Source organism: Somniosus microcephalus, chromosome 30 (assembly GCF_052327205.1).
Source record: "Somniosus microcephalus isolate GS21.2 chromosome 30, FLI_Smic_1.0, whole genome shotgun sequence".
NCBI classification, from domain to species: domain Eukaryota; kingdom Metazoa; phylum Chordata; class Chondrichthyes; order Squaliformes; family Somniosidae; genus Somniosus; species Somniosus microcephalus.
The window spans coordinates 40176623-40203926 of NC_141016.1; the positions used below are offsets into that span (position 1 = coordinate 40176623).

General features: G+C 47.5%; 1 protein-coding gene across 2 annotated transcripts in view; it reads left to right on the forward strand.

Moving 5' to 3' along the window:
* The window catches only part of LOC147098161 (heparan sulfate glucosamine 3-O-sulfotransferase 1-like), a 96978-nt gene extending 69916 nt beyond the window's left edge, over window positions 1-27062 (forward strand). For both annotated transcript variants that reach the window (XM_085971357.1, XM_085971358.1), the window contains 2 exons: window positions 22331-22604; window positions 23739-27062. In XM_085971357.1, coding sequence (XP_085827483.1) covers window positions 22437-22604; window positions 23739-24503 — 933 coding nt within the window. In that variant the 5' untranslated portion in view covers window positions 22331-22436 and the 3' untranslated portion in view covers window positions 24504-27062. The remainder of the gene's footprint in view (window positions 1-22330; window positions 22605-23738) is intronic.
* The last annotated feature ends 242 nt before the right edge of the window (window positions 27063-27304 follow it).

Genomic DNA, 27304 nt, shown 5'->3' on the forward strand with positions numbered 1-27304 from the left:
AGTACAAAGGGATCTGGTGCATGAAACACAAAAAGTTAGTATGCAGGTGCAGCAGGTGATCAGGAAGGCCAATGGAATCTTGGCTTTTATTGCAAGGGGGGTGGAGTATAAAAACAGGGAAATCTTGCTGCAGTTATACAGGGTATTGGTGAGGCCACACCTGGAATACTGCGTGCAGTTTTGGTTTCCATATTTAAGAAAAGATATACTTGCTCTCGAGGCGGTTCAGAGAAGGTTCACTCGGTTGATTCCAGAGATGAGGGGTTTGACGTATGAGGAAAGGTTGAGTAGGTTGGGCCTCTACTCATTGGAGTTCAGAAGAATGAGAGGCGATCTTATCGAAACATATAAGATTGTGAGGGGGCTTGATCGGGTGGATGCGGGAGGATGTTTCCACTGATGGGTGAGATTAGAACTAGGGGGCATAATCTAAGAATAAGGGGCTGTGCTTTCAAAACTGAGATGAGGAGAAACTTCTTCACTCAGAGGGTAGTAAATCTAGGGAATTTGCTACCCCAGAGAGCTGCGGAAGTTGCAACATTAAATAAATTTAAAATGGAGATTGACAGTTTCCTAGCAGATAAGGGAATTAGGGGTTACGGGGAGAGGGCAGGGAAGTGGACGTGAGTCTAGATTTGGATCAGCCATGATCCTATTGAATGGCGGAGCAGGCCCGAGGGGCCGTATGGCCTACTCCTGCTCCTACTTCTTATGTTCTTATGTACTTCATCGGCTGTAAAGCGCTTTGAGATGTCCGGTGGTCGTGAAAGGTGCTATATAAATGGAAGTCTTTCTTTTCTTTTCATAGTAACAGACCTACCATTAAAACCACATTGATATCAGATGAAGCATTTGCCTCATACTGGCCTTAACTCTCCCCCATCATGCTGTTCTTTCCCTGCACCAGCTTTCTCCCCTCCCTTCCTGAAGGTGCTGATTCTGGCTGGGCACGAGCACCAATCATTCAGATTTTGCACTGAGTGCGGTTTGAACAGAGTGCTGTGAGTTGGGTGAGTCAGAGTTAGGTGAGGAGTGGAAGGAGGAGCTCCCTTGCTTCGCCTTTGTTTTTCCTAACTTTTCACCCAGTAGGAAGAGGCCGGTGTCTGAAGCAGCAGGAGACTAGTGAGTTTTTAAACTCATTTTTGCGGGCTTTTTCTCAAAAGCCAGTCAATCTCGCAGACCAGTGGCGGCATTCCAGAGCCACGCCACGATTCAAAAAGTGACACGGGCAAGAGGAAGCAGCTGATTGGGTGAGTACGGCCAGGTGAGTATTTATACTACTCTATAGTTTGACAGTTAAGGTTAATAGTTTATAAAGTTTAGAAGGTCTTAATTTTTGTGGTTATAGTTTCTAAGGTCTCTGTTGTGTAGCGGGGAGTGCTAGTAACCAAGGGCCCTTGAGTATATCATTTAATTGTAGTGTAATTGGTGGTATTGATTTGATTTAATTTAAATTAATTGAAGTGTAATTCATGATAGCACAGCTCAGCCCCATGGCATGCTCCTCCTGCACTATGTGGGAAATCCTGTGTCCCTGACGACCATGTGTGCGGGAAGTGTATCCAGCTGCATCTACTGGCAGACCGCATTGCGGCGCTGGAGCTGCAAATATATACATACTGGAGCATTCGCGATGCTGAGGACGTCGTGGATATCACGTTTAATCAGCTGGTCACACCGCAGGTAAAGGCTGCACAGGCAGGAAGGGAATGGGTGACCGCCAGGCAGAGTAGTAGGCGCAGGCAGGTAGTGCAGAGGTCTCCTGTGGCCATCCCCCCTCTCAAACAGATATACCAATTTGGATATTGTTGAGGGAGATGGCTTATCGGGGGAAGGCAGCAGCAGCCAACTTCCTGGCACCGTGGGTGGTTCTGCTGCACAGGACAGGAGGAAAAAGAGCAGGAGAGCTATAGTGATAGGGGATTCTATTGTAAGGGGAATAGATAGGCATTTCTGCGGCTGCAAACGAGACTCCAGGGTGGTATGTTGCCTCCCTGGTGCAAGGGTCAAGGATGTCTCGGAGCGGCTGCAGGGCATTCTGGAGGGGGAGGGTGAACAGCCAGTTGTCGTGGTGCACATAGGTACCAACGATATAGGTAAAAACCGGGATGAGGTCCTAAAAGCTGAATATAGGGAGTTAGGAGGTAAATTTTAAAAATAGGACCTCAAAGGTAGTAATCTCAGGATTGCTACCAGTGCCAAGTGCTAGTCAGAGTAGAAATAGATGTAAGCCTGACATCGGTAGTGGGGAAAATGCTAGAGTCCATTATAAAAGATGTAATAGCAGAGCACTTAGAAAACAGTGACAGCATCAGACAAAGTCAACATGGATTTACAAAAGGTAAATCGTGCTTGACTAATCTACTGGAATTTTTTGAGGATGTAACTGGTAGAATAGATAAGGGAGAACCAGTGGATGTGGTGTATTTGGACTTTCAGAAGGTTTTCGATAAGGTCCCGCACAAGAGATTAGCGTGTAAAGTTAAAGCACATGGGATTGGGGGTAAGGTACTGACTTGGATAGAGAACTGGTTGGCAGACAGGAAGCAAAGAGTTGGAATAAACGGGTCTTTGTCCGAGTGGCAGGCAGTGACTAGTGGGGTACTGCAAGGATTGGTGCTAGGACCCCAGCTATTCACAATATATATTAATGATCTAGACAAGGGAACTAGGTGTAACATCTCCAAGTTTGCAGACGACACAAAGCTGGGTGGGCGTGTGTGCTGTGAGGAGGATGCTGAGAAACTCCAGTATGATTTGGACAGGTTGGGTGATTGGGCAGATGTATGGCAGATGCAGTATAATGTGGATAAATGCGAGGTTATCCACTTTGGTGGCAAAAACAGGAAGGCAGATTATTATCTGAATGGCAATAGATTGGGAGAAGTGTAAAGTCTGTGGGTTGTGCAGTTAATAAATACACAGACTTCAGAAGTAACAAACAAACAGGTCTTTACTATTCGAAGGTCCGGGCGAATCTGCCCCAGCAATCCTGCCACAACACTTATATACTGGTGTGGTCACTATCGGTATTACAGTATACAGAAGCCAAACAAATAGTGCCACACCTAAAGTAGTTCTCTTAAAGGTGAACGGTTACATTCAATAGTTCCCTTAAAGGGAGACGGGTACATACACTACAATCCTCCCTTTTTAGCTTATTACTTAGAGTCCCCGTTAAACATACATATCTTCAACTTCCTATAAAACAATTTACAGATTCAGTCTCTGCGGAAACAGTTCATAGATTCAGTCTCTGATCTTGACTCGTTCCGAACAACATTTCTTTGGTGTAGCCGGTTCACCTGGCTAGCGTGACTCCTCCATAGCCTTTTTCTTGACGTAACAGCTTGAACTTTCGTCCTGTTGAACCAGCAATGCGGACTTTTACAACCAACTGGCTGTCTTGACATTTTCCAGTTTTTCAACTAATTTAGCTCCTTTCGTAATGTCCCGCCTGGGATGGTAGAAGTGCTAATATTTTAGACAGTTATTATCTTCTGCTTCTTTTTCTTTTCTGCCTTTTTGAAACTCTCGGAGCTCCTTTCTCGGCTGCCAGCTGTAGCGCCACCAACTCTCTATGTTCCTTAGACCTTAAGTGCTTCATCCGGATTTCAGCACTTTGGGAGTTTTCATCACAAGCTGGGCAGACCACATCCTCGTAATATTCAGTGTCACTCAACAGGTCATGGTAATATTCGGGTTCGCCCTGAGTTAGGCCAGCGAGAGAGCCGCCTTCTTCCTCCTCACCCGTCTGGACGTTAGCTGACAGTGGTTCCTTCCCTAGACATCTTTCTTGAAAAGCCTTCTTCGTGCATTCATATTCATCCCGCTCTTCCTGGGTTATCTGCCATTCCTTCACGACGGACCTCATTTGTGAGTTCAATACCTTCCCTTCCATCGGGAATTGCGTTATCAGGCTATTTAAACCTTCTACTGAAGTAACGGTTTCCACATTCTTCTGTTCACCTTGACGTGATTCAACGTACTTTTGGCATCCTTGTAAAATTTGTGTTGCCACCTCAGCTATCTCCGTGACTTTTGAGAGCTCCGAACTCGTTCCCCCTGAAGATTGAAGCTCGTGTTCAGATTGTTCCCCTTGCAGAGTCTTGTCCTTCAGCATATGAAGGAGTTGGCCGACCGTTAACTCTTCCCTGGGAACACGGTGGATCAGAGTCTTCTCCATTTCATCCACCTCTTTCTCCAATACTTCCACCTTACGTTCCTCTTGAACTTTGGCTTTCAGCGCTCGGAAAAGTTGCGCCCTGATGCTCTCTAGTTCATGTTCAGGGACCATTCTTACAGTCTCTGAGTTTCTTACAGTTTCTTTTTCTTCCACTGAAAGGATTCCCAGTTGAATCTGTTCTTCAAGTTGTTGAACCTCGGTCATTGCCGCCTCATATTTGTCTTGGGTGTCCTTCAATGTTTTTATGAGTTCTTGGACATACTGTCTTCCATGCTCTGCCATGTTTTTCACCTCTAATTTCTCATCTATGGATGGAACTTCTACCGATGAGTCTGTCTTGGCCTTGAGCTCATCAAGAATTTCCTGCAGCCTTTGGACTTCTTGCTCATGTTCAACCTTTAGTTGTTCATATGCTTCTACTGAAACTAGCTTTTCGGAGGCTGCCGAGTTAGCCCCCTCCAGAATTGTAGCCTGGGCCTGTTCATACTGTTCTTTCAACTTCTCACACTCTGCTTGTAAGGAGTCGTAGAGAAGAACTGGAATAAAATCCTGGCTTCCTGAAGATTCCTCTTCCTTTGGTTCGTTCTGTAAATATTCTAGTTCCTGAACAGCATCAGGGGAATGTGATTGGTATTTGACCACGATGGCTCTATGGTCGGTCTCTGCTTGAGCTAGCTGTCTCTGTTGTCTTTCCAGGTTCTCCCATTTGGTGTCCCAGAACTTTTCCATATTTTTCATCTCTTGTACGAGACGGTCACTCAACTGTTCTAATTGTTGTCGTACTTTGACATAAGTTTGCGTCCGAGCTCGGTGTTCTTCCGTCGTGGATGAATCCTTTGCTTGAACAGGCTCAGAATTCTCTGTCAACCTGGAGTTCTGCTCTGCAGCTTTATTCTTCTTGGTACCATAAGTCCTTCTGCATGTCTTCGTTTTCTTCCCCATCGTCGACAAGTCCCTTTTAGCCTTGTCTTCCATATTCGACTTGGTCTTATCATCATCCATTTCAGAATCTGAGCTAATAGCTTGCACCGAGTCCTCCCTCATTATGGCTTTTAGGTAATGCCATTCCATGTCTATTTTCTTAATCCACTCCCGTCCTAGAAGTGGTGGTCCTCCCTCAGGTAATACGTACAAGTTCATTCTTGGGTGTTCTTTACCCCTATCTCTCACCTTGACTCTTATTTTCCCCACGGGGTATACGTTATGCCCCGTGTATGTCTGTAATACGAACTTGGTATTTCTTAAAGGTATGTGAGAGAATAGCCGGTGGTAGTCCCTTCGGTTGATGACTGATAGAGCTGATCCAGTGTCCAGCTCCATTCTTACTTGGACTCCAGCTATTTTTAGTATGACCCAGATGGTCTGTAGATCCGTTTCTTTACCCACATTGTGGATTCTCAGACTACCCAGCTCCTGGTTGTTTGGGTCTGAGTCTGAATTCTGTTCGTCTGAACTCTTCTCAGCCACCTTGTGTACCTTGTTGTACTTTTCTTGTGGTGGCTTCCTTTGATTGTTGGTCTTTTTCCCGGACCGGCATACCTTCGCGATGTGACCCAGTTTGCCACATTTCCTACACTCTTGGTTCTTAAACCAGCATTGATTCTGGTCATGCGTTGTCTTCCCACAACGGTAGCATTTTGTTGTGCTTGAAGTAATTTGGTCCACCCCGAGTGCCGCCGCCTTTAGTTGCATTTCCGCCGTTCCTTTCGCTGCGGCTTCGTGCGATGCAGCTATAAGGACAGCCCTGTCCAGAGTGAGGTCGTTCTCTTCCAGTAGTCGCTTCTGCGTCCCTTCTTTGGACAATCCGCATACGAACTTGTCCCGCAGCGCTTCTGTCAGATTCCCTCCGAACTGGCAGTATTTCGCTAGCCTACGCAGTTCGACCAAGTATTCCGCATTGCTTTCGTCTTTCCTCTGCGTTCTTGCGTAGAATTTGAATCGTTCAGCCAGCATCAACGGTGTGGGGTTCAAGTGGTCCTTCAGCACAGCCACAATCTCTTCGAAGGTCTGATCCGCTGGTTTATTTGGTGCTATTAGATGCTTCAAGAGCCCGTATGTTTTTGCCCCCCATCGAGTTTAGCAATGTTATCGCCTTGTCGTCTTCCTCTATTTTGTTGGCTTCGCAATAGATCTCTATGCATTCCACGTACGTGGCCCAGTCTTCTATTTCAGAATTAAAGTCGTTAATATTCCCTCGCTTAGGCATCTTTCTTCCCTTGGGAGCAGCACCAGTATTTCTTTAAGTATTCTTATTTATTTGTTTATTTCTAAGATGGCGGTTTTCCTGCAAAATCGGCGGTTTCCCGCTCTTTCCTTCTCTCCCCGCCCACTTCAATGGCGGTATGTCAGTTAAGATGGCGGTTTTCCCGCGAAAATGGCGGTTTCCCGCTCTTCCTTTCTTGCCCCGCCCACTTCAATGGCGGTTTCCCGCTTCTGGCGTCTTCGCCGCCTAATGGCGGCTTCCCGCGTTTCTTCCCGGTGGAAGGGGTACGCTTCCCCCACAGCGGACAGGTTCAGCCGCTGGCTGGCTTTCGCACAGCTCCCCTTACTCGGCTCTGTCTTTTCCTCCCGCCCGCACGGCTCTACCGGCGCTGGGTACACCCCGTTAACGGAGGACAGTTCAGCCGCTGGACTGGCTCTCGCGCAGTCTCTCTCTCCGTACCTGGCTCTGTCGCTCTCCCGCACGTTCGGTGCTACCGGCCCTGGGTACCCCGTTGGTGGAGAACAGTTCAGCCGCTGGACTGGCTCTCGCACAGTCTCTCTCCCCTTGCTCGGCTCTGTCTCTCCCTCTCCCACCCGCACGGTTCCTGTTCGCCTCCCAGCCCTCTCGCAGACCGGTGTTTCCCTCCCCGGCTGCGGCTGGGTTTCTCTTCCCGCGCCTACTCACAGTCTCAGCGCTTCGTGGCTGCGGTCGCTGCCCGGTTTTCCCGCCGATCGAGGTCCAACTGTCACCCGACGCCGTTGGACCCGACTTCTGACCGGCTCCGTTCCCCCTCGACCGTGGTCGAGTGCACAGCCCTTATCCTCCGGATATTCTCTACCCCTTCCCCTACTCACAGTCTCCACGGCCGCCTTGTTTCCTGCTGATCGGCTCACTCCGCACCGTGGTAGAAGGGTAGTCGGTGCCTGTTGCTAAAGTCTTCCACCTCTCTCCTGCTGCAGCCTCGTGTTTTCTTTCAGCAGCACGACGAGGGCGGTTGCCTCTCTTCGACGCTCTTCGTTGCTTTGGTAGTCTTGCCGCAGGGTACGATCGGACTCGTCGCCACTGTAAAGTCTGTGGGTTGTGCAGTTAATAAATACACAGACTTCAGAAGTAACAAACAAACAGGTCTTTACTATTCGAAGGTCCGGGCGAATCTGCCCCAGCAATCCTGCCACAACACTTATATACTGGTGTGGTCACTATCGGTATTACAGTATGCAGAAGCCAAACAAATAGTGCCACACCTAAAGTAGTTCTCTTAAAGGTGAACGGTTACATTCAATAGTTCCCTTAAAGGTAGACGGTTACATACACTACAAGAAGGGGAAGTGCAACGAGACCTGGGTGTCCTTGTGCACCAGTCGCTGAAGGTAAGCATGCAGGTGCAGCAGGTGGTTAAGAAGGCAAATGGTATGTTGGCCTTCATAGCGAGAGGATTCGAGTACAGGAGCAAGGATGTCTTGCTGCAGTTGTACAGGGCCTAGGTGAGACCACACCTTGAGTATTGTGTGCAGTTTTGGTCACCTTATCTGAGGAAGGATGTTCTTGCCATGGAGGGAGTGCAGCGAAGATTCACCAGACTGATACCTGGGATAGCAGGAATGACGTATGAGGAGAGATTGGATCGATCGGGCTTATATTTGCTGGAGTTTAGAAGAATGAGAGGGGATCTCATTGAAACTTATAAAATTCTAACAGGACTAGACAGACTAGATGCAGGAAGGATGTTCCTGATGGCGGGGAATCCAGAACCAGGGGTCACAGTCTAAGGATAAGGGGTAAGCCATTTAGGACAGAGATGAAGAGGAATTTCTTCACCCAGAGAGTGGTAAATCTGTGGAATTCTCTACCACAGAAGGCAGTTGAGGCCAATTCATTAAATATATTCAAGAAGGAGTTAGATATATTTGTTAAGGCTAAAAGGATCAAGGGATATGGGGAGAAAGCATGGACAGGGTACTAAATTTGGATGATCAGCCATGATCTCATTGAATGGCGGAGCAGGCTCGAGGGGCCGAATGGCCTACTCCTGCTCCTATCTTCTATGTTTTTCTGTTTCTCTATTACTGCAGTGGCCAAAGGTGATCATTATCGATGCACAAGCCTTGATAGTGAGTGTTGGCAGGATTTGGGGAGTATTGCAACCAACCCAATACTGTCATCAGCCAATGTCCATACCTGCGCACTTCCAACAAGCAATCACCGAACAGCAATCAGAGGCCGGAGACTTGGTAGCCCCTTTACTGCTGCTCTGACTAAGCTCAGCGAACAGCGCACAGACTGGTGACTGACTGGCCCTTCCTCCGTCTGTAAGGCTGAGTTAGTCACTCCCTTTACCAAATGAGCCCAGCAGCTAATGGCACCTGCTATACCTTCCTGGTTATTTCTGTCACTACCACAATACGCAGTCACTTAAAAAAGACTTGCATTTATATAATGTCTTTCATGACGTCCCAAAGCACTTTACAGCCAATGAAGTACTTTTTGAAGTGTAGTCATTGTTGCAATGTAGGAAACACGGCAGCCAATTTGCGCACAGCAAGCTCCCACAAACAGCAATGTTAATCTGTTTTAGTGATGTTGATTGAGGGATAAATATTGGCCAGGACACGAGGATAACTCCCCTGCTCTTCTTCCAATAGCGCCACAGGATCTTTTACGTCCACCTGAGAGAGCAGACAGGCCCTCAATTTAACATCTCATCCAAAAGACGGCACCTTCGACAGTGCAGCACTCCCTCAGCACCGCACTAGAGTGTTAGCCCAGATACAAGTATCTGGAGTGGGACTTGAACCCGCAACCTTCTGACTCCAGAGTGCTACCCACTGAGCCACGGTGGACACACACTAAGCCAACTTTCGTTCATACCGCCCCTTTCAGTTACGAGATTTTTATGGTGTAAAACGAAAACGATTCCATTCCCTTGCAGTGCTCTCCACCACTAACTGTCAAATGGTCAAACATCTTTCCCATACAGCCCCAGCACAGCCCGAGGATAGCAAAGGGTTAGCTTTGGAGATTTGGAACTGTGAGTGGGACTGTTACCCTGTGACTTACAGGGTTACCCACCCGTGGTATATCTAACTGTGCAATCTCTGCATGTGCCGATATTCAGTGGAATGAGCACAGTCCTCTCCCCCGTGCATTATTTGCTCGTTGTATTCAGGCTGCTTAAGCACCAGGCGCTGCTACTTTACTTTTTAAATGACACATTTGAGTCTCTCGAGACGATCTTCTCGTGAATCCTGACGCATTTCGGTGCGTCTGCTGAGACAGTGCAATTATCAGGAGATTTAATTAAGGAGCCGTGCAATAAGGATATGGCGCGCGCTATTAAAATCCTTTAATCAAGCACAATGAATCTTTCCCAAATCCCTGGTGCATTCAACACGATGACATCATCGACCCTTCTCCCAGCTTCTCCTTATTTACTCTATTCCAAACACATCATGATTTTGAATAGATGCATTTACGGGAGAGCTGGATCAGCACATGAGGGAGAAAGGAATGGAAGAGTGTGCTGATGGGGTGAGATGAAGAAGGGTGGGAGGAGACTCGTGTGGAACATAAACACCAGCATGGACCTGTTAGGCTGAATGGTCTGTTTCTGTACTGTTAATTCTATGTAATCCAACCACTTTCACATTCAAATAGATTAGCCCTCACTTCTCACTGAAATATGTTTCTTAGAACAGGTTTTGTAACCTTTTCCTCACAGTTTTGTCACTCTGCACATAGCTGTGTAAGCATGTACACAAAGTGCGTTTACACCTCACCTGATATCAGTGTCTTTAATGATTGATCAATGATAACATTTACAATCATCTATTTCCTGCCATTTCCACACCCATTCCTTTATATCAGGGGCATTTTATTGGTGGGCAAATCAAAACTTTTCCTAACTACTAGTTGATATTTCTGACTCACCCAAAGACGTGTCTTTTGAAAATGAAGAATTGTATAGTTTCACAGCTCTGTCCATTCATTATTCCATAACAAACCCCTCTTCTAGAAATGATGCTGGGAAATGTCTTTTTCTAAATATGAATAGGATTGGCTATAGACCTGGCCCTGCCTGGAGACTGGTCATCTGATTCTACCGTATACCTGATTGGTAAAGGAGAGATGAAGAGGGAAAAATATCAATGAAACTGAATTGAGGAAGGAATGTTCCAGAATCTATTCAGCAGGAGTTTCTAATTTAAAGAAAGTGCCTCTTCTACAGGCCCCCACTTCTACACTGTGCTTTCTCCATGACCTCTATCAGCAGGGTTAATGTACTCCGTTACAATTTAGAGTTAAACGTGTTCAGAAAAGTTGCCAATTTTCCACCCACTTTTTTCTCCACCCCTTCTGAAGGTGTTGACTCCTGCTAGGGTAATGTGTGATAGACAGCAAGCAAGTCTTTCACTGAAGAATGAAAGAAAGTCTTGCATTTCTATAGCGCCTTTCACGGCCACTGGACGTCCCAAAGCGCTTTACAGCCAATGAAGTACTTTTTTGAAGTGTAGTCACTGTTGTAATGTAGGAAACGCGGCAGTCAATTTGCGCACAGCAAGATCCTACAAACAGCAATGTGATAATGACCAGGTAATCTGTTTGTGATGTTGGTTGAGGGATAAATATTGGCCCCAGGACACCTGAGATAACTCCCCTGCTCTTCGAAATAGTGCCATGGGATCTTTTACATCCACCTGAGAGAGCAGTGCAGTGTAGAGGGAGTGCTGCACTGTCAGAGGTGCAATCCTTTGGATGAGATGTTAAACTGAGAGAGCCCCGTCTGCTCAGGTGGACATAAAAGATCCCATGGCCACTATTCAAAGAAGAGCAGGGGAGATTTCCCCAGACAATATTTATCCCTCAACCAACACTAACAGATTAACTGGTCATTTGTGTCAGCCGTGGCTCAGTGGGCAGCACTCTCTAGGTGGGAGGGGCTAGGAGTGAGCAGGTGTTACTGGTTGCCTGATTACTGCAGGGAGTTGGAGTGAGTTTGTAAAAAGTTGGTGGTGGTTTTTTTTCAGGTTTTAGGGCCTTTTTGGCCCATAAACAACAGCCAGATGGCTGCTGAGGGGTCCGGAGCACCGGGCCCCTCAGAGGACAGTGTTCCCAAGATTAATTTAATTAGGGGAGAAACTGTGGTTGGAAGGGAAAGAAAAAGGCCCAAAGATTTGGGCCGAGACCCCAGGAGGTTTGGAAAAGAAAACACGGTGGTGGTTCAGTGTGAGGATAAGGAGATACGAGCTTGGGATATTATCCAAGCGGTTCATGAGGACTGTGGCGAGGGAAGCTGCTTTGCCTGCCGACCAAAGCCGAATGTTGGGTTCGAGGTGACGGTCAGTGGCCGAGAGGAAGTGGAAAGACTTTTACTCAGTTTGAAAGTTGGCGATAAGTTCTTGTTGGTCTTTCTGCTATATTCGGAAGAGGTGGTGGTCTCATTCTTAAACTTGCCCGTTTATATTGAGGACGAGGTGCTAATCAAAAAGTTGGAGTCGTGGGACATTAAAATTTGCTCAGCAATAAAGAGGAGATACTATCCAGGAACACGGGTAGCAGATGGAACCCGTTATGTAAAGGTGCGATTCCCAGAGGGGGTGAATTCATTACGGTACAGCATGAAATTTGAGACAATGGAAGGAGTGCAGTACTTCCGAGTACTGCATGATAACCAAGTGAAGGTTTATTATTAATGTCTTGGACACGACCATTTTGTAAGAAACTGTCCAGACTTGTATTATAATTGCAGTGAGTCTGGACACATCGCTCGGAGCTGCAAGGCGGAGAGCTGTGGGGTGTGTCACAAAGGCCCCACCCGTTGTGTGAGGCAGAAGGAAGCTCTATGAGTGACGAGGAGATGGGAGAAGGAGCAGGAGGTGTGAGTGGAATGGCCGGAGGAGCGGAGCAGTCGGAGGACACAGCTGGTCAATTGAAGGAGAAAAGAGCACAGGAAGAGGCAGAAAATTACAGAGCAGAGAACAGGATGGAGATGGTGGAAAACACACCAAGTACGGTGGAAAAGAACAAAGACAGCAGAGGGCAGCAAGGGTTGAGTGCAGACTTGAGCCTTAATACGGTTCAGCTCTCCCTAAAGAATCTGGTGTCCACGGGGGGAGAGGAGGTGGGAGTGGGGTGCGTGGTAAATGTAAGTACTCCAAAGAAAGATGGGGAGTTGGACATCTCGGTGAGCAGGAGGAGGCAAGACATGGAGAGGGTGCAAGAGGCAGGAGCCTTAAAGGGGCAGCAGGACGGGAGCGGTGAGACAAAGACGCCAGAAGGGAGCAATATAGGTGCGCCATTGTCCCAGAGAGAGAAGGATCAGGGAGCAAGTGTCAGAGGTGGAGATGAGGTCGAAGGGAGCGGCACTGTTGGAGAAACCGCGATAGCAGGAAGACTCTCTATGGGAGATGAAGTATCTGACGAGGAGCAGGATTATGTATCTGACAGGGAGCCGGCACAGGGGGTTACAGAAGAGCTTGAGTGTGAGGAATTAGAGGGGGACAGAGACATGGAAGTGGGGGGTGGGGTGGCATCATGTGGAAAGGGAAAGGTTAGTGAGGGGCAGAACGAGGGAGAAAGGGCAGCTCCTGGGCCCAAACTTAATGCAAGGAAGAGGCTGAAACAGCAGGGAAGTTTCAAACAGGAGGTGAAAAAGAGTCGGAGGCTGCAGGAAAAAGCAACAGCTGGCCGAAAAGTTGGGAAGGAGCATGAGAGGAGGGAAGGGCCAGAGATTAAATGATGGGGAGATTATCGGGCATACTTCCCTTCTTCGGAGCCATGATTACATTGGTCTCGATTAATGTGAACGGACTGAGGGGTGAGAAGAAATTGCAACAGTTGTTGCAGGGTTTTAAAGGCACGGACTTGTGGGGCTAGATTTTAACTCGGGTGCGGGATGGTGTCGTGTTATCCGCATTTCATGTTATCCACCCGAATCTAAATGGATGTGGGAGATTGATGCAATTTTAACTTAATTGGCCAATTGATTTCCAACGTGTGGGAACCCTTGGCAAATGGGTTTTTCATGACTGAAAGTCGCCTCCGATGATGTCATCATTTCTGCAGCAAGCCTTGCTTCTTCTGCAGGCTGTCAAGCTTTCTCCGTTTGGTGCGAGAGGGACCTTCAACAAGGATGACAAGCGGGAGGCCCAGATCAGCTCCTCGTTTCGACGAGGTGGCCCTGCAGGCATTGGTGGATGGGGCTAGGGCCAACAGGGAGGTGCTCTTCCCTTCCTCAGGGAGGAAGAGGCCTCCCAAGCAGACTAAGGCAGTGTGGATGCAGGTGGCTGAGGAGGTCAACTCCTTGGGAGTCACACGAAGAACGTGGATTCAGTGCCGGAAAAGATTTCATGACCTTCAGCGCACTGGAAAAGTGAGTATGAATTTCCCATCACCCTCAATCTGATCCCCATTGCCTTTCCTCACCAGCATTCAGCTTTAGCAATCTCTTCCTCCACATCCCACTTGACACTGACATCCATGCACCCTTACCCATTCCCTTTCTCTTTATGGTCACATTCACATAACTATTCAACCATGCAGCCCTCACATTCCCTATCACTGTGATGCTTTGAACACAACTGACAACACATAGGGAGGGCCCTTGGTCTTGCAACCTCACTCCATCTTTGTCTCCTAAGTATCTATGCTATGCAATCTCTACACTCACTCCTTTATTCTCACTCAACCTCCACTTGTCTCCCTCATTGCAGGAAAAGAGAGCTCACAACAAAAGAGAGCGAGCGAGGACAGGAGGAGGGCCACCGTCAGTAGCCCACCTCACCCCCTGGGAGGAGGCGGTACTGGAAATAGTGGGAATCGAGGAGGATGCGCAAGTGGGGGATGGACAGAAGGGTGCAACACAGCAAGCTGGTGACAGAAAAGTTTCCCATCTCTCTCTTTGACATTGCATGAGTCGCTGATGATTGTGAAGCTCTAACAGATGGACTTATGAGCATCTGCAAAAAGCAATGTGCATGTAGCCTTGGCATCACATCTCTGACTCTTTCCTTTACTCCCCCACAGGACCATCACAAGCATCTGTCCCCCCTAGCCAGGAAGAAGAGGCTGAGCAGCCAGACTCCTCAGATGAAGCTGCAACCTCTGAGGGCGCAGCGTCAGCAGAATTCAGCGCACCCAGCACCAGCGCAGACACTCGCACCTCGGTGGGACCTTCGGGCGATAGAGTAGTATTGTCATCTGGTGTATCACAGCTCACAAGTGAGCATCAGCAGATGTCGGAGGGCGAGGACTCTGCCAGCTCGGCTCAGCAGCATGTCGACCCTCTGCCTCTGGGTCCATCCATGAGATCAGCGGTGATGGAACTCCAGGCACAGACGCAGGAGTCTCTGGCAGGTTTTGTCTCTAGGGTCGCTGCGAGTGTGGAGCGAATGGAGGAGTCCAGAGCGAACATGACCAGAGCCTTTGTGGAGTCATTGGCACATGAACGCATCACCACAGAAAGGATGGCTACCTCTGTGGTAAGGCTGGCTATGGTAGAGGAGAGGATGGCTACGGCCATGGAGGAGCTTAGTCGCCAGGGTATGGAAAACATGGTCATTGTTCAGAATAGAATGACATCTCTTGAGGAGCGATGGGCATCTATTGAACAGAGAAATCAGATCTTCATGGAAGTCCTTCTGAGTAGGACTGCCATTGCAGATACAGGTCCCCATGGCCCCCATGATGTGTAGCAAGGTGCTCTCCAGCCACTTGCAGGTGCTGAGGGGGACCGGACCCATGAGAGGGAGGTTGGTGGCAGACCTCAAGGAAGTGGGGGCTCCTCTCCAAGCGCTCACACTTCCATGCCACTGCAGAGCCCTCGGTCAGAGCCCTGCCGGAGTCCACACCCAAGTGAGATCGGCGTCTCAACCCCTGCACAGCCGCAGGAGCAGCAGACTGTTGACGAGCCCTCACAGGCTTGCAACCCCAGAGGACACCCGCCAAAGGTGTCGAGACAGGAGCAGCAGCAAAGTGAGCAAGGGGCCTCCACATCTGCTGAAGCCACAGGGGAGGCACCATGTAGGAGCACGCGTAAGAGGAAAATTCTGCACTTGGTAGTCACTTGGGTGCAATTTTGTGTTTACTGTAAAAATGCCATCACTTCGTAATTGTACATAAAAATTCTGATGGCAAATGTTGCAGTTGTGGCGTCTGTCATTTCACTATTGGGCCTTCTACATTGAGGCCTTAAGAATACTTGCAATTGTCAGTATGGTGGTCAGAGTGCTAGGAATCCTCTGGTTCTTGGCCATTGTCAATGCTGTGGTAAGAAGCTGCGAGGCAAAAGTGTTTGACTGACTAGGCTAAGCAAATCTGGCCAGGATGTGTGCATTCCTTGCATCCGGGCAGCAATGTCCTCATGTAATGCTGCCGCTGGTTGATGGGCCTCTGCAGGATGTTCGTTTTCGCACTCCTCCTCCTCCTCATCTGAGGAGGGTATGTGAGGAGCCACTTGGTCCTCAGGAATCTGCAAGCCACGACGCTGTGCCATGTTGTGGAGTGCACAGCAAACCATGACGATTCTGGAGACCCTGGCTGTTGAGTACTGTAGGGCTCCACCTGATCTATCCAGGCATCTGAAGCGCATCTTCAGCAAACCGATGGTTTGCTCGATAATGGATCTGGTGGAAATGTGGCTGGAGTTGTAGCACTCCTCAGCTTCGTTGGCTGGTCTCCTCAACGGCGTCATTAGCCACGTCTTCAGGGCCTTTGTCTCCAAGTAGCCATCCGTTAAGTTGGTCTGGCGGACTGAAGAGCGGAGGCACACTAGACTGGCGCAGTATGAAGGAGTCATGGCAACTGCCAGGATACTTGGCACAAACATGCAAAATGTCCTACTTGAAGTCACACACCAGCTGAACGTTAAGGGAGTGGAAGCCCTTGCGGTTGACAAAAATACCTGGATTGCAATGGGGTGCCTTAAGGGCTACATGTGTGCAGTCAACGACGCCCTGCACCCTTGGAAAGCCTGCCAGATTGTCGAACCCAACCGCACGCACCGTGACACTTGCTCGATCCTTGGTGAAATGGATGTGATTCTGCACGATGTCCAAGAGGGCATCGGTTACCTGCGTTATGCAAGTGTGTGCGGCCGCCTGGGAGATGTCGCTGATGTCTGCTGCTGATCCCTGGAATGAGCCTGAGGCAAAAAAGTTGAGTGCGGTGGTGACTTTGAGGGCCACAGGTAATGCTTGTCCACCTGGTCCTCTGGGCTGCAGGTCTTGCTGTAGCATTGCGCAGATGTCAGTCACTACCTCTCGCGAAAGTCGGAGCCGCCTTTGGCACTGCTGCTCAGACATGTTGAGATAGCTGACCCTGTGTCTGTAGACTTGTTTGGGGGGTATCTCCTGCACCGACGGGCTTCCAGGCGCTGGCCCCTTCTGGCCTGTGCAGCCTCAAGTGGGTGAGCAGCAGCCTGGCGCTGCTGCTGTTGCTGGTGCTGCTGTTGTTCCTGGTTCTGCTGGTGCCGCGGCTGGTGCTCGAGCTCCTCTAATGCCCAGATGGGAAGGAAATAAATGGCTCCCATGCTTCTGGTATATGCCTCAGTTGAGGAAGCGCTCAGTGAAGGTGGCGAGAGGGGTTTCCCAGGAGGTCACACTGGGGATGGGTGTCAGGCTCCAACCTTCCACAGGTGTGGTTAAGCCTTCTAAAAGTTGCCCCAGGCCTGAGACAACAAGTCCTGCCACCTGCAAATGATGGCTGATCAAATCTCCTCTTTAATGGTTGACTTGCAGTTGATAGTCAGCAATCCAATAGTGCTCCCGCCAGGTTTCACATTCGTGATTCCCACCAGGCGTGTTTCACATGGGAAAAGGGTTACATTCGCAAGGGCCTTTCAAAATAGGATTATAGAGGCCATTTAGTGGTTGTTAAGGGCCTTAAGGACCAGTCCCACCTGTTGGATGCAGGACGGAGTCGGGACCATCAGACACGACTGAGTTTAAATTGCTCGGAGTCGGGAACCAGGCGGGGGGGGGGGGGCGGTCCCGCATGCCAGTTTTTGCGATTTTTAAACCCCCCACACTTCTCCAAGCCCGCCTCCACGGACCATTGAAAATCGAGCCCATTGTGTCTGCAAGAAACCTTTTGGGATGAGGATATCCTAGAAAGAGTTCAGAATGTTTGGAAGGGAGAGGTGTTTGCAAGTTGTGCAACAATAACCGTAGAGGGGTGGCTGTTTTGGTGAATCTGTCCATAAAAGAGAACGTTGCCTTGGTGGACAAGAACACTGAGGGGAGATTTTTACGGCTAAGGGTAAAAATGGAGGGATTTAATTGCGATCTCTTTAATATCTATGCACCAAACGACCATTGCAAGCGTCGCGAGTTTTTTTGGGGGTTATTCACTGAAGTGGCAGAGGTGGAAAATCCTTGTATAGTGGGGGATTTTAATGTATTTTTATCTCGGATGGATATTTCAGCCCAGATGACCTTTAAGGATGATAACTCCAGAGGGATGATTGTAAAAATGATGGCAAATTTAAATTTGAGAGACTTATGGGTCTCTCATGAGTTTTTATTGAAGGTTTTGGAAGCATTTGATTTTGGGGAAAATTTCATTGAGTGGATACGGATTTTTATTCAAACATATTTAGCTGTGCTAAATGTAATGGTTTTTTATCCAAGTATTTTCCGAAACAGAGATCAGCGAGACAGGGTTGTCCCCTGTCCCCATTGTTGTAACCTAATGGTTCTGCTACCAATGTGTACATGATGCGAAAGAAACAAGGTATAGCTGGGATTGTGGTTCCCAGTTCCGGGCTGGTGTCTGTGATACACCAATATGCAGATGACACAACCTTAACATTGAGAAATGGGGAGTCAGTGAGGAAAGCTATGGAGGTAGTGGAGGAATATTGTAGAGCTTCAGGAGCCAGCGTGAATTATAGTAAGTCCCAATGCCTGGTTACAGGAAGGGGTATGAGGGAATGGTTGGGGGAAAGTCCCTTTAAGGTGGTGGAGGTTTTGGAAGTTCTGGGGGTGCATATGGGGTGCAAGAAAGACAGGGATGAAGTGGATCGATTAAATTGGGAACCGAAGGTTATGAAAATTAAAAAGATTTTGGGAAGATGGGAAAGAAGGTGGTTGAAAGTGCAAGGAAGAGAGACAGTGGTGTTTGCTCTCCTGCTATCTAAGCTATGGTACTTATTGACGGTGGAGGATATTCCTGAGTGGGCGGAAAAGTCCATCCGAGAGGCTTGTGTGAGGTTTTTATGGGAAGGGAAACCAGCCTTGGTGGCTTACAATACCATCAATGGATGGAGAAATCAGGGAGGACTCAATTTCCCAGATATTGATTTGAAGAAAAAATCCTTTAGAATCAAATGGGTGAAGGGATTTCTTCAGAAGTCAAATACAAGTTTTTGGAAGAGTTTTGAGCATTTTTTTAAACGAAGTGGGATAGGAGAGCAGGGGATACTGTATATGGAATACAATAATATGTTTTTGAAATCGATTAAACTTTTCCCTAGGTTTTATAAGGGGGTTGTAGAGACTTGGGCCCAATTTTTAAAAAGTGTGCAGTTAATGCCCAAGGGGGCTGAGGAATTTTTAGAACAGCCCTTATTTTTGAACAGGTGGGTCAACATCGAAGGAGAGGTTTTAGTTAATCAAGCTTTTATAAAAGCTGGGATTATATCTGTGAAAGATGTATTATATGAGGTAATTCCAGGTTGGTTGCTGGAAGCGATAGTGAGGGACATGGTGTGGGAGGAGGATCAGGAGGTAGAGGAAAAAGCAATAGGGATCGTGTATGAGAAGATTGTGAGGGCAATGCCATAGGATTGGATGGATGAAATAAATGCGGAAATCTCCAAAGGAAGTAAAATGTGTCCTGCTTTTCCAAGCTTTCTGCTGGAGAAAGGGGGAGAGTTGGTCCAATTTGACAACTGTAATACTCGAGATTTCTATGAGGTATTCAGAGAATGGAGATTCAAGACACCTGCTGGTCAGGAGTTTTGGCAGAGTATATACCCACAGCTGGACTTCAACAGGATTTTGAAAGGAGTGTGGGCGAATTTTAAATGTCCAGAGTGGATTGAACTGGACTTCAAATTGGCTCATAAACGGATTTTTACCATGACGGTCTTGTGCAAGATTGGGCGAGTGGAGGGGGCAACTTGCCCAGTGTGTGGGACACGGGATGCGACTCTGTCCCATTTACTGGTGTTATGTCCGCAGTTAAATGATTTTAAGTACTATGTTTGACAGTTGTGTGAAGTTTTTTTGCTGGGTGGGGACCGAAGAGCGAGAATGGGAATCCCGTGGGACTCAATTTTGAGATGGGGATTGCAGGAGAGTCTGCCCGAGTCTAGCGGAGCGGCAATTAATTTAATGTTCAGTTTGGCTAGATTCATGATTGTGCAAAGAAGGAATGCCCTGTTTTTTAAGGGGAGGAGAATCAATCTAAAAGAGTATTTTAAATATAAGCTAAAAGACCATTATAAGGCTCTGTGGATGTTTTATTCAGAAAGGAATTTAAAGATTGTACTTTTAAAAATTGATTGTAAAATACTATCGATTAATATATGTTACAGGTGACAAATTAAACTTCAGGTTTTGATGTTAAAATGGCGGAATTGATTTGTATGATACAATGAAATGATCATGATGTTGTAAATGTTCTTAATGTTCAATAAAGTATATAAAAAAAAAAAAAAAGTGGGTAGCTCCCTTGCCTCTGAGTCAGAAGGTTGTGGGTTCAATTCTCCAGAGACTTGAGCACATAAAGCTAGGCTGACACTCCAGTGCAGTGCTGAGGGAGTGCTGCACTGTCGGAGGTGCCGTCTTTCAGATGAGACGTTAAACCAAGGCCCCGTCTGCGCGCTCAGGTGGAGGTAAAAGATCCCATGGCACTATTTCGAAGAAGAGCAGGGGAGTTCTCCCCAGTGTCCTGGCCAGTATTTATCCCTCAATCAACATAACAAAAAACAGATGATCTGGTCATTATTACATTGCTGTTTGCGGGACCTTGCTGTGCGCAAATTGACTGCCGCATTTCCTACATTACAACAGTGACTATACCTCATTGGCTGTAAAGCACTTTGAGATGTCCGGCGGTTGTGAAAGGCGCTATAGAAATGCAAGACCTTCTTTCTTCAATTATTTCATTGCTGTTTGTGTAACCTGAGTACAGTTTGGTCACTGTGTTTCCCTACACTTGTAAAGTACTTCATTGGCTATAAAGCGCTTTGGGATACCCTGCACATCCTTCCTTCCTGAACACGAGGTAGGGGAATGACATTACAATTATGGGGACCAAACTTAATATGTACCCTGGCATCTGATCGTTGTCTTCATTTTTAATCACCGTGCCTAAATTTTGTCTTCCCTCATGAAGGCATTCATTCCTTATTGGGGTACAGTTGCAGATGCAGAAGTTGTGTGAGTTTAGACAGTGAGTGTTGACTGGCTATTCAATCATGGGGGCATCACATCCGATCTCAATCCAACATCCACACGCCTGGACATTCTGGCAGGGTTCGCTGCACAGCACCCAGGCGCTCTCCCTCCCGAACCCAGGCCAATTAACCACACCTCCTGCAATAAACAAACCCAGCACCGACCAGAAATCCTACCTGGGATCTTATCTTTCATCTGGATAAGCTCAGTGAGCGCTCAGGAGAGCGAATTAGTTGCATGGATTCAATAAGTTATTTAAAAAGTCACCATTCAGGTAGAAAAACAAGGCTGGAAAAGAGAGTTCAAAACTATAATGTTAAAAAGCTGCAATCTAATCTCTGAACTAGGAGAGAATCATGCACTCCATCCAGATATAGAAACATTGCACAGACCATCCAACTCTCCAGTAAAGCGCTCAGGATGTAATGTGGGAGAAGGCAGGGGGATATTATATGGGCAGTCTGCCTCTCTATAAAGGTGAGCTACAAGCTGCAGGAAGGGAGGAAGGAGAGCGAGGAGTGCCTTGCTCCCACCAGCTACAGACGGAGAGGAGTCTGTGAGCTGTGACGCCCTGGGCCTGATAGCGGTCTTGCTCCCAGAGGGACATTGCCGTAATGAGTATTTGACAAGTACTACTCCATTTAATGGCCCGCGGCCCACAGCAGCAGAACGGATGAGAAGCTCGCAGGCTGTGAAAAGCTGGAACTGTGTGTTGCAGTTGCAAAAAGCTGCTGTGAACGTGGGAGTTTGGAATGTGTTGAAACTGCTAAAAGGAACCGTGTCCGCTCTCCCGCTTTAGATCCAAGATCAAAGGGTTGCTGGAAAGTTCAGTTAAGTTGGGTAACTTTTGTGGAGCGTTGGCTGCACAAGGCTCATTTCTCACCTGACAGTCTTTGATCTTTGCCACTGTGTCTCAGAAAATGTTAACGCTGATTTAATCTTGGGTACAAAATCTGCAAAGATAAGGCCCATTGTGAACATGTCCTGATTCACCATTAAGTGTTCCAGCTCCATAATTTGGTTTGCTCTCAAGTGTCTGGTTCCAGGAGCTCTCCGCTAGTTGGAAGCTAGACAGGGCAATAATCCTGATAACAACAGAAAATGCTGGAAAAACTCAGCAGGCCAGGCAACATCCGTGGAGAGAAAATAGAGTCAACGTTTCAGGTCAAACCCTTTGTCAAGACTGAAAAAGCACAGGAAATGAAATAGATTAAGAGGCCAGGCTGGGAGAGAACAAAAGAGAAGTGAAGAGACATTAAGAGGTATTCAAAACGAGATGAGATGGTGATAGGACTAATAAAGAGACAAAAGACGGCTCTAGATTAGGTGTGAAATGCGCTGGCAGAATGGGAGACAGCTGCCATGTGGGAGAGAGCAAAAGGGGGAAGGGCCAAAACAAAGGTGTGGATAAAAAATATATAAAAATGTAATGGGGGCCGAGGTTATGATCTGAAATTGCTGAACTTGATATTGAGTCCGGAAGGCTGTAAAGTGCCTAATCGGAAGATGAGGTGCTGATACATTATTTTTGGTTTTGAACAGGTGGGCGTTCCTCCAGCAGGAGTTGTCGGGGTTTTCAGGCAGTAACACCGTGGTCTCCTGTGGTGCCGTGTCCTGGTGAAGTGTTGATGCCTGCAGGCTCCTCCTGATGTCGTGGTTAATCTTTGGGGCGCTGCTGCTCCCGCTGGAGCTATCTGTGCGCCTTTCAAATGGCCAGCCAAAGGGCTCGGCTTCCTCGGACCAGCCTCGCCATGCGGAGCTGCCAGCTCAGAAAAAGAACCTGTTCTCCTTCTTGGGCGCTAATGCCACTTGCAAGGTATGTAACTCATGACCATTTCTCGGAGTGCTTTAGTCCAGTTTAAATGCTGACTAACCCAGGACATGATTGTTAGATAGAATTACATAGAATTTACAGGCCATGCGGCCCAACTGGTCCTGCCAATGTTTCTGCTCCACACGAGCCTCCTCCCGCCCTACTTCATCTCACCCCATCAGCATCTCCTCCTATTCCTTTCTCCCTCGTGTGCTTATCTAGCTTCCCCTTAAATGCATCTATACTATTCGCCTCAACCACTCCCTGTGATAGCGAGTCCTACACTCTCACCACTCTCTGGGTAAAGAGTTTCTGCTGAACTACCTATTGGATTTATTGGTGACTATCTTATATTTTTGACCCCTAGTTCTGGACTGCCCCACAAGTGGAAACATCTTCTCTACCCTATCAAACTCCTTCATGATTTGAAAGACCACCGAGGTCACCCCTCAGCCTTCTCTTTTCTAGAGAAAAGAGCCCCAGCCTGTTCAGCCTTTCCTGAAAGTTATAACCTCTCAGTTCTGGTATCACCCTTGTAAATCTTTTTTGCACCTTCTCCAGTGCCTCCATATCCTTTTTGTAATATGGAGACCAGAACTGAGCACGTTGATTGTGAGGCTGACGTTATGACTCTGTCGCCGTGAATCTGCGGTTGTGATTTAGCTGGCTGAGTGGGTGTGTGAAGAACGAGTGCTCTGTTGTTTAAGCTTGAAGGCAATGCCGTGGCTCTCAGAGGGGGGGGGGGGCTCAGTCCAGGAAGGTGCAGCTTTGTTCCTCTCTAGCTTATTGTACATTGTTACCATCAAAATGCAAGCGATGCCGTTTAGAATGAGTCCCTGGATTTGCAAACTTTCCCGAAGGCTGTTAACGAGGCTGTGCCATTTGGCTTAAGTAAGAGAGTATGGTTGATTATTCCATCTCGTTTTATAACTGGAATCCAGCTACATTTGCTGAATTATTGAGATCTGCGAATCTCACTGTTGCAGACAGACCTCCTCACTGCACTGCTTCAGTCCCAGTCCAGAGACCCTGGTCAGGAGACTTGGTGATCTGGGGGACCCACCATCCTCGTAAATGAATTGTAAGATGCGTTAAGTGCTCTAACTTTACTAACGCGTAAATAACTTCTTGTTACAGGTTCCACAGACTATTATCATTGGAGTTCGGAAAGGGGGGACTCGAGCTCTCTTGGAGATGCTGAACATCCACCCTGGTATTGCGGTGGCCAAGGCAGAGGTCCATTTCTTCGACTGGGATGAGAATTACCAGAAGGGCTTTGATTGGTACTGTGAGCAGATGCCAGTGTCTTTGCCCGGCCAAATCACTGTCGAGAAAACTCCTGGTTACTTCACCTCGTTGAAGGCCCCTGAGAGAATTCATGACATGAGCAGGTCCATCAGGCTCCTGCTTATCCTCCGAGATCCCGCAGAACGCGTTATATCGGACTACACCCAAGTGCTGTACAACAGAAAGGAGCGCCAGAAGCCGTACGGGCCTGTGGAAGAAATTCTAGTGCAGAATGGAAAACTGAACGCCAAGTACAAGGCTGTCCAGCGCAGCCTGTATGATGTCCACATGGTGACCTGGCTGAGACTTTTCCCACTGCACCAAATCCACATTGTGGATGGAGATATTCTGATCAAAGATCCACTGTCGGAGCTGCAGAAAGTAGAGAGGTTTCTCCAGCTCCCTCCTCGCATCAAACCTTCCAACTTCTACTTCAACCAGACCAAAGGTTTCTACTGCCTGTACACAGCGGGGCGCGAGAGATGCCTCGATGAATCCAAAGGCCGGCCGCACCCTGCAGTCGATGGAGCAGTCCTGCGGCAACTCTGCCGTTATTTCAGAGAACACAACAGGAACTTCTTCAGGATGGTTGGGAGGACATTTAACTGGTGCTGAAGAAGGACCATCAGATTGGTTGTGCTGTATCTGGCTTCCAGCTCTCATCTGTTCCATTCCATTGCACCGTTATCAAGAAAGCCTTGTGACTTGTCAAGATGTCGCCGGACACACAACCCTCAGCGGTGTGTAACATTCCAGAGACCTCCCCTTTCTTTCAGAGTCACATTCCGGGAAGGGATGCTTTGTGTTGTCCATTGCGTACGTTAATCAGGGAAACTTTTAGTCTGATTCTTCAAGTTAATTTCTATAAAGATTATTTGCATATTTTGTAGACAGTGAAAGATACAAGTCTCTGCATTAACGGGGAAGCAAAAGCAGTTTCACTTTCTGAAATGAAATCACCACTTAGTGAAATAAGGACACACGGCAATCATCTGGAAATTTCCTGGGCACTTCAGCAATTGTACCTGATTTTCAGCTTAAATTGTAACTGGAGATGGATTGCGTACAATTAAAGATGACAGACTTATCCCATTAGTCACCTAACCACAGGCTGTGATTACAGTCCAGTTACAATTTCAATGAAAACTTTAGCTGTTTGCACCACATTACAAAGTGCGAAATATCAATTTTAAAAGTACCAGCCACACTCGGTCTTGTTAACTGGGCAGAGTCTCAAGTAGGCAAGGGGAGCAACACCCATGGGCTGGCTGGGTGTTTCACAGTAGCTGAGACCATAAGGGGGTTCACGCTTTAAGGCTTCCTTATGATATCAGAACACAGAATTTACTGTAGCAGCAACGGTGAGGCTAACGGTTTTCACCGTTATTTATGCGCAAATCGGACTTCAACGTGAAAATTGCAGCCTGAGATGCACCGCTCCGCCGTAAACTGCGCGAAAAAGGCATCTCGCTGTCTGTCTGCCCATGGTGTGAAGGTCCTGTACTTGGATGGACTAAACTTGACACAGAAAGTTAGGGCTTGTCCATTCCAGTCTAAGTACCTTTTTAACGGTGTGATAAGTTAAAAAAAATTCCAAACAACCTCTCTGGCACTGAAAATTAACTTTTACAAGAGTCTCATTCCTTCAGATTTTAATAGTTGTTGGAGATTTTGTTTTTAAATGTTAATTTTTAAAACTTTTTCTTTCTGTCTCTTATCCCTCTCTTAATCAAATCTTTTTTCCTTCTCTTTATTTCTCTTTCTGCTCCTGATTTGACATTGAACTCCCCGTTCTAACTGACACTTCCTGGTTCAGACTCTGCGCTGGTAATTTAACAATACTTCAACCTGATTGGTTAAGGAGACACCCAGTTACTTGCCCCATTCACACGGGTCCCAGATGCCCTGTAAGAGGGCGCCACACTGTTTGAATCTCGAACTTACAGCAAGTTCCAGCACAAAAGGTCATAGAAATTAAATGGGCAAGGGCAAGTCTTAGTTTTTCCGCTGGCCAAAGTAAATTCTTGCGCATTGTAACAATTGCAAAACGTGCTTATGATGCATTAATTATGCATCATGCCAGTATCACAGGGAGTGGAGAGAGTGAAAGAGCAGTGGGCAGTATATGTGGATGACTGCAATGTGGAGACTTTGGTTCCCAGCGCCATGACTGATCTGTCTGGCTATGAGTGTCTGGAGTGCTGCACTGTCGGAGGTGCCGTCTTTTGGATGAGATGTTAAACTGAGGCCCCGTCTGCTTTCAGGTGAATTACGAACATAAGAACATAAGAAATAGGAGCAGGAGTCAACCATTCGGCCCCTCGAGCCTGCTCTGCCATTCAATGAGATCATGGCTGATCTGATCTTGGCCTCAACTCCACTCCCCATAACCCTTGACTCCCCTGTAGTTCAAATATCTGTCTATCTCCGCCCTGAATATATTCACTGACACAGTCTCCACGGCTCTCTGGGGTAGAAAATTCCAAAAACTGTCCCATGGCACTATTTTGAAGGAGAGCAGGGGAGTTGTCCCCGGTGCTCTGGCCAACATTTATCCCTCAATCAACATCACTATAAAAACATTGATTACCTGCTCATTATCACATTTCTGTTTGTGGGAGCTTGCTGTGCACAAATTGGCTGCCGCGTTTCCTACATTACAACAGTGACCACACTTCAAAAAGTACTTCGGTGGCTGTGAAGCGCTTTGGGATGTCCTGAGGTCAGGAAAGGTGCTACAGAAATGCAAGTCTTTCTTTGAAACCTAGTGAATTAATGCATTATAATCTGGCTGCACTGTATCCAGGTGACTTCAAAACTTCAACTGTAATAATAATTACGATCACTCTGCCCTGCTGCCTTTTACACATATGATTCCTTTATAGAATACTGTATGGCACTTGCTGCTATTCAGATTTTTCAGTCCAGTCGCTGCCTCTGATTCTTTTGTGATTCTGGTTGCGGTTCACATTTCTACCCCAGCTGCACCGGCCCAGCCCCATTCTGACTGGATCAGGTGGGTTATATAAAAAAAATTGAAAATGCAGAGTGGCTCTTCTTTTCTTAGGCAGTCCCTCGGAACCGAGGATGACTTGCTTCCACATTAAAAATGAGTTCTCAGGTGACTGATGAGTCCAGTGCTGGACCTACAGTCTCTGTCACAGGTGGGGCAGACGGTGGTTGAAGGGGCGGGTGGGTGGGGTGATTGGGTTGGCGTGCGCTGCCTGCGCTCGCTCCCGGCGAAGAGACTTGAGGCGTTCGGCGCCTTCCCGGATGCTTCTCCTCCACTTTGTGCGGTCTTGGGCCAGTGATTCCCAGGAGTCAGTGGGGATGTTACACTTTTTCAAGGAGGCTTTGAGGGTGTCCTTGAAGTGTTTCCTCTGCCCACCTGGGGCTCTCTTGCCGTGCCGGAGCTC